The sequence below is a fragment of the Pyxicephalus adspersus genome, chromosome 5 (assembly GCF_032062135.1).
Source record: "Pyxicephalus adspersus chromosome 5, UCB_Pads_2.0, whole genome shotgun sequence".
Classification (NCBI taxonomy): Eukaryota; Metazoa; Chordata; class Amphibia; order Anura; family Pyxicephalidae; genus Pyxicephalus; species Pyxicephalus adspersus.
In genome coordinates this window covers 56,577,299-56,585,031 of record NC_092862.1, presented here as the reverse complement: position 1 = coordinate 56,585,031, position 7,733 = coordinate 56,577,299, and the positions used below count along the sequence as shown (strand labels likewise).

The window sequence follows — 7,733 nt, the reverse complement described above, 5'->3', positions numbered from 1 at the left end:
AGAACGAAGACAATTTATTTGCAGTAAATAAATAATTAATTTTCGAACCAATTAAGTAAAATAAATAATTTTCCACGGTACTCCCACAGCACACTAATGTGCCGCTGTACAGTGTTTGGGAATCACTGGTTTAAACCTTCTCATATGCTGCATAGTGCACTGCTCCTTATGACCTCCCCCCAGTTGCCTGGACCTTTAGTCTGGATGCTCTTATGACCACCCTATACCTTTCTAAATACAATGGAATGCCAAAGATATTAGGTGACATGCACAATCTGAATCATCAACAATGTATTTTTAAAAGATTTGTACACAGACATACAAGCATGTATTGCATAGATCTGCATGTTCATGCACTGATCAGGCACATTTGACACCACCCATATTTATGGAAACATCTAATTTAACCATTTAAACTAAGATCACCAGCAAACAACTGTTTTAGTAATATGATTTAAAAATGTGAAACCTATAGTTGTCTATTCAGTACAAATTATACAAATGATGTCATATTGTCAAACAACTTTTTCTACATTGCTATCTCCTGCTCCCTGATTTACTTTTCCTAAAACCATAGCAAAGTGTGCCTTCCCTGCCATCCTCTTCCCCAACAACTTTAGATCCATCATCTCCTATATTCCTCTTGCTCTGTTTTATCATCTCCTTTTTGTTTATCATTATGACTTTTTTACATTATAATAAGTTTTATATAGTATGGTAAGCACTCCCAGTATAGTATATGTAGTATGTATAATAAAATATAGTTGATCTATGTGTTTGTTTTACATTTCTTGAATATACCAACATTTCTGGAAATTCTTGTCCATTTCTGAAAAGAACAAAAGTAAGATTTCTCAGAAAGTTTCATTTTTTAGACAACCCATCCAGGCACAAAACTTTTATAGAAGTAAATTTCTAAATTGCCACAGAGGGAATAATCCATGTTATGTTTGTTTAATGCCTTTGCAAAACCAGATACTCCCTTGTAAACAAAAGCAGGGATATCGTAACTGTGCTGTACATATATTGTGCAGAAGGCTGAGCTGGCGGTTTTTCAGGCTGTCTCTAAAACAAATATAGGGGACAGATACAAGGATAGTCACCCTGTCCAAGGAGAAAGAGCAACAATGACAGGTCTGTATTACTGGAACTTTCTGCACAAAGAGATATTGTAGCAGTGGTTTTTAATGCTGGATTAGTGCACAGATCTGGAGCAAATGCTGAGCACACCAAGAATAAGGGGAGACAAACATGGCTTTTGTATTTAGACAACATTAGTTTATCCTGGAGTTCAGCTTTAGGATGTTTTAGAAATACAATCATGCACGTACAGTCATATTCCCTCACAATGATTTGGGCTTGTTTTGCAGCCAAAGGACATGGGCACCTTTCAGTTATTGAGTTCATACCAAAGTAATCTAGATTTAAATGTAACTATTTTATTAGGTAAAAGTATTTTAAAGGCTGGATGAAAATTGGGTCATGCACCAGGACAGTGATCCCAAGTACACATACAAATTTGGCATAATAATCCATACATGTGGTTTACATGTTAAAGTGTCCTTATTGCCTTAAATATGTTAATTATGCAAAAAATGATGGATGTTCATACATGAATTTTCAATGTGTTCTAAACATAATGGGCTACCTGTGATGAGACATTCTCCATTAAAACATTGTTAAAGAATATTGACCATGTTCCTAAATCACTAAAGAGGTGGTTGCTGAGTAGTGAGGTTTATTGTTCTTTGTATAATCTACTTGCCACAATAATAATTTTATTTTTTCCATAGATTATCTGCAATTTAGAGGTTGTTTTGTATCTGTTTATGTGCATCCTTCCTCTGATTCTGGCCCTTACGAATTTATTTCCATCATTTCCAGTTCCTTTCAAATGTGTGAACTGTCACTGCTATGTGTATGCTGAAAACTTCCCAAAAATCCTTTGGGTGTGCTGCATATTTTTTCTATATCTCCCAATTCAGATATATATTATATTTAAAAAAATTATATCACACCCACTTTCATTTCACATACTTTACTGAAAAGGAAAAAGACTGAAAAGACATGCTTCAATATGAGTTCAAAGCATATGTATTACACGTAAAGCTTATTTATTTTATTTATATGTATACTGTAAACTTTATAAACTTTGCAAACCTACAAAAGCAGACAGAATAACCTAATTTACTGTGTTAATAAAAATTAGCATTTTATAACACCTAGGTCTAATTATACTTTTAGCTATGAACAAAAAAGCATGCCTATAATAGAGTTTAGATTCTGTCAATGGTAATCTATACACTGGTATCAGGGTATAGCAGAGAATAAATGCATGAAAGGTCTATGCATCTGCCTTGACAATATGTTTTATGTACATGCCACTGTCACTGTGATGCGAAACATGGCAGTGACGCAAGGCAACCAGCAAAATAATAGAATTTCTGATAAGACTCATTGGACTTTAGCCTTCACTCCAGCATATGTGATACATTAGTGTTGTAGATGACCCTGCCTCCTTTTCAGGCAGTACAACAAGTACTTAATGGGAGGAGATAGCTGCTGTTAGCCATAAATAAAGCTGAGAGCTGAAGTGGAAAGGAAGGTTGAGTTGTAGTCTGCATTCTGCTCTCTTCTCTTTTCAGCACAGTTATCACAATTAGCACCATGGACAGCGGCTTTCTCAAGCTGGATGCTGCAGAGTTCCTGGAGATTTGGCAGCGTTTTGACTCTGATGGTAAGTAAAGAGCACTACATTTTTTTTCTTAACTCTTAAACCTTTGGGCTAGTTAATCACATATAATTAATTCCCCTAATTAATACTGTTAAGCAGCCTAGGCGACACATACCTACATAAGGGCTCATGTAGCATGCGTGGCAGATAAAATGCATATTTTTTTCATTCATGGGCATCTAATTTGCTTTTGCCCACAACATGAATAGCTTTAAATGGGTCTAGATGAGTAAAGTAAATGAATAAAAAAAGGTAAAAGTTGCTTTAGAATGGTAATCCACACTACAAAAGTAATTTAGGATCTGTAGACTAAATTCATAAAATCCTAATAGATTTCACCTTAAATGCAATAGATAATTAAGAACATTTCCAGAGAGGTAATACACATTTTATTTTATCTGTTCAATAGATAAAAAGACGATGTATGCATGTATCATACACAGCACAATGGTATATACTAAAGGTTCTAAACTTACTTTTAAATAATAATTTAAATAGCAACATTTCCACAACCCTTTATTTATCTTTCCTATTCATTTACCAGTTGGTAATTGGTCACAACACTAAATGGATTATGTTAACAACTAAAGGCAAGATTTTCCATTTCCGAGGAAATTGGATGTAATTTACTTAGAAAAAAGACATCCAATCATCAGAAATGTTAACAGAGGTTATACAAAGTATTTTACAAACATTGCTGACCACGCTTTACCCAGCAGATCACTGTTCTATTATTTTATTTTTCACATTAGGGACATGCAGAGTTTATCACATTTATTAAGACAGCTAAAACAGCAAAGTGGAACTGCATATATTTATATATCATATGGAGCCGTCAGAACAATAAAAAATTAGCGTTTATTGTTTTACACATGTACTATGCTTAGGATGTTAATGTAACAGATGTTGATTTGGAATTACAATATATATTTTCTATGCATTTAGACAATGGGTACATTGAAGGTAAAGAGCTTGATGATTTCTTTTGTCACCTTTTGAAGAAACTAGGCACAGTAAGTAGCTTCTATTTTTTTATAATGGTTTATTTTTAGACTATGTAGATGTTAATGTTATCTGGAACTACTGAAGGATGAATAATACAGAAACACGTTATCACTTCACAAAGCTAATATAAAAAGCTGTTAGGAGTTACAAGAAAGATGTTATATGAACTCTTAATAGCAAAGTGTCAAGTATGATGTTTATATCTATACCTATAGCTGCAGGCTTGAAGTATTATATATGTTGACTTTATGACATATAGGTAGAATCCATTTCTCTGTGTGTGTGTTGAATTGGTAGCATATGCAGGTTTATACTTTTGGGTTACACATAAATTATACCTGATTATACATATTTACTATAGCAGAAATAAATTGCTATTAAGAGTATCTACAACAAGTGATATGACTACAAAAAGGACAGACGATAGATAGATAGATAGATAGATAGATAGATAGACAGACAGACAGACAGACAGACAGAGAGAGAGAGAGAGAGAGAGAGAGAGAGAGAGAGAGAGAGAGACAGACAGACGGATAGATGGATAGACAGATAGATATGGGATGTGGGAATTGCTTTTGCTGACTTGATGAAAGTGCAGTATCCAAGTTATCCTTATCATTTATTTTATTTGTCTACACAATATTTCAATAAACTATGACAAAGATATGTACATTAGACGTTAGACATCTGTCATGCACATGCTTGTTCTAGGTCCTAGACATGATATGTAGACAAGCAAACATGAGGGTGACAGCCCTGGAAAGAACACTTTAATTAAAAAGGCTGTTAATAATGCAAAGATATGTCTGTTCTGACATGTTTCATTAAATATATTGGGACTTTGCCTAGGCTGAGATGATGTCATTAGTCTGCTGCAGGTTGGATGAAGAATTTCCTCATTCTCTGGCCAAGCAATGAAAATAGAATATTGTAATTTTGTAGTATGTTACAAGATAAGATGACGAGACGAGATAAGCTGAAGTAGGAGCCTGGCTTTTGCCATGTTTGTGAACCTAAAAATTGTATAGGTGTTAGGATTTTACTAATTATTATTTGGGCAACATCAGAATACAGAAAGTAGATATTGACCTTGGATAATACTTAAACAAAGATGGCTCCCTATTTCTGTAGTGAAGAAGAGATTAAGTCGGTGTGTTGGAAGTACTGTGATTTTTTAGAGGTAAAATATACCTGTAAATTTTACTCCTAATACATGCATTTGCAGAAACAAAGCTTATTCTATGTCCACTTTACCTACTTACATAATTAGTTTTGTCCCAACTACATACTACCACATAGCTTTGTCTTCAGATTGTTTTGTTTTACTTATCAGTTTAGTTGGGGTTTAGTGTTGGTTGCAGGTAATATAATATCAGGTGGGTACCACAAATAAATATTAGCTTTGTACCTTGGTCCTTGAAAATACTGTAAAATCTGAATTAAAAGTAAGTAATAAACACTGACAGAACAGGCTATTTTCAGGGTTTCAGGTTTTCATTTAGCCCAGACCACCTTTTTTATTGTCTTATGTCTTGGGTACTCATTTTGCTTATCTGCCTGGAATCAGAAGATGTATTCCCAATCATCTCCACTTCCTCCTATTGCTCATACATACAAAAAAACCTGATGTATTATTTTCAAGTCTACCATGAAATTTGAAACCTGATTAGCTGAAAAGTAGAAAAGGAGGATAGAACACAGAGCAGACATCAGGAAGCAGACCCATGTAGGCACATTCTGGATTCTGTCTGCAGCTGGCGATTTTTCGGTGATATAATTAGAAGATAATTGATAGATGTCTAGAACTGATTGTTAAAGCACCACTTTACTCTGATGCTGTTTTATGTCTAGATTTTGTCTTTACTACTAGAGTCCTTGTATATTGTAATAAGGACATACTAACAGGTTGTATTCACCCACAAAGCACAGAAGTGAAAGAGATGCTTCATTTATTAAAATGTTGAAAAGAGCTCATCACAAAAGGATACTTTGTTCAGCCTTCTATTACCCAAGGCTAACGTGTACTCATTTCAATTTGTTACAGTTTTATTTGCGTTTAACAATGAGCAACTTTTATATTCCAAATAATTGCTGGGAGAAAATCTGTATTGAGATGAACCAAGTAGACATTGTCATGTGTATGGTTATATATGATGGATTATGGTATTAGAAGTGGTAAAACACAATTATTATGTAACACCACTAATGGTTTGATATGAATTTAGTATAGCTTTTTCCTATTAAAGTTCAGATTAATCAGAACTGAAAATGAAACATCAATTTGCATACAGTAAACACAACTTACCTGTTCAGTAATTCACTTGTTTATCCATGCATTAATGTACTGCAGCAGTGCTCCCTGGTCACCTTTTACAGTAAATTGGTCCTGGGACCTCCATTGGCCATTTTAGGCCAATCTAAATCACTCAATGCATTCTACATCCTGCCTCTCAGAAAGCCCATGAAAAACATGCCAGTTCCAACATTCTCCCACCAACAACTCAGTTTCGGACAGATAGAGTAGAAGCCACATGCACAGGTTCTGGAACACATACACATAAATATATACCGGTAGTTTTGCGGTTTCTAATTTCTAATTTGGCAACATTCTACAAAATTTACTGCAACACGCTAAACACAGGAATACAAACTATTACCATACCTTGAGGTAAAGTGTATTAAAAATTACATTACAGTGTGAATGACTACAAAGAGTTTCATCTTTACAAATGATACTTGCACATCTAAAATGGGTAAATGGTAATTAACACAATAGGCCTGATTTATTTAGGCTGTACGAAACTAGAGAAGATAGGATACAATGCCCCTGATTCATCATTGAAATCCGCGATCGCGGGAAGCGCGATAATACGCGCGACCCGCGATCGCGGATTACCGCGGTCCGGGACTCGAGTGCGCGCGTCCACTCGCATCCTGAATCTGCCGGACGGATTCCTGCCATGCGCAATATGATCGCCAGTAAAAAGCTGTCGGATAAGCGCGGCTCCGTGCGCGAGCTTTTCCGGTTGTTGAATAGCGCGATCGCGCGCGATTCCGGATCGCTAATACGAATGCGCGACCGATAATCCGATTTTGCTTGATGAATCAGGGGCAATGTGTGAACCTGGGTGATCCAGAACACCTTCCAGGTTTGCTGGATCACCCAGGTTCACCCATGGCAGTTTATTCTCTACAGTCCTGGAGAGCTTTAATGAATCAGGCCCAATGAGTTGGTTTACTAAAGCGGTAAAGCATCTTTACTAATCTTATTGAATGTGGTGAAACAAAGCTTGTTAGAAGGCATTTGGCTAAAAAATCATTACTGCGCCATTTAATAAATGCGGGGGGGCTTGCATCCCCCCCCCGTTGTGGAGGCAAACTATTCCGCCTACTGTACTGCATTGGGCAACCAGGGTGAATGATATACAATATATAGAAAAGTTGTGAAATCAGGGGACTGATGCTCACATAGACTAATACCTACCTGGTTTTACTGGGATGACTTTGAGACCACTGCAGATTATCTAAGGTTACTCTGCCCACCAGCATAGAACCTTGGCAATTACATTGCTGTTCCACATGCCCCCCCACCCCATTCCCTTTCTTACCCTGTTTGTCCTTCCTTCCCCACACCTATTCTTATTCTTTTCTACTGTTGTTTAACTCTTCTTTTTCACTCTCAATTTATCCTTTTCCTTTTCTCTACTTATTATAAAATCAGTGACCGACTAATGAAACCTGCAACAAGGGTACTATATTCCCGTAACAGATTGATTATTGAGAAATTGTTTTTCTTACCAAAATATGGCATGCTGTAAATTGTTTTTATGTTTTTTGTAATGTATATTACTACAGTTCTATACGCCTCCTTTTTGTTTATATTTTACGCTGCTTTCTACCTCTGACGGATTAAGTTCTGTATATGTCTGTTTTTGTTGGTTGCTAATAAAAATAAATTAAAAAAAAGGCATTTGGCGAGTGGTTGCGTCATACA

At 35.7% G+C, this 7,733-nt stretch overlaps 1 protein-coding gene across 1 annotated transcript in view; it reads left to right on the top strand.

Annotated features, from left to right (window-relative positions):
* Positions 1 to 2,568: 2,568 nt before the first annotated feature.
* SCGN (secretagogin, EF-hand calcium binding protein) overlaps positions 2,569 to 7,733 on the top strand; it is a 32,794-nt gene continuing 27,629 nt past the window's right edge. The window contains exons 1-2 of the mRNA XM_072411583.1: positions 2,569 to 2,737; positions 3,680 to 3,747. Coding sequence (XP_072267684.1) covers positions 2,668 to 2,737; positions 3,680 to 3,747 — 138 coding nt within the window. The 5' untranslated portion in view covers positions 2,569 to 2,667. The remainder of the gene's footprint in view (positions 2,738 to 3,679; positions 3,748 to 7,733) is intronic.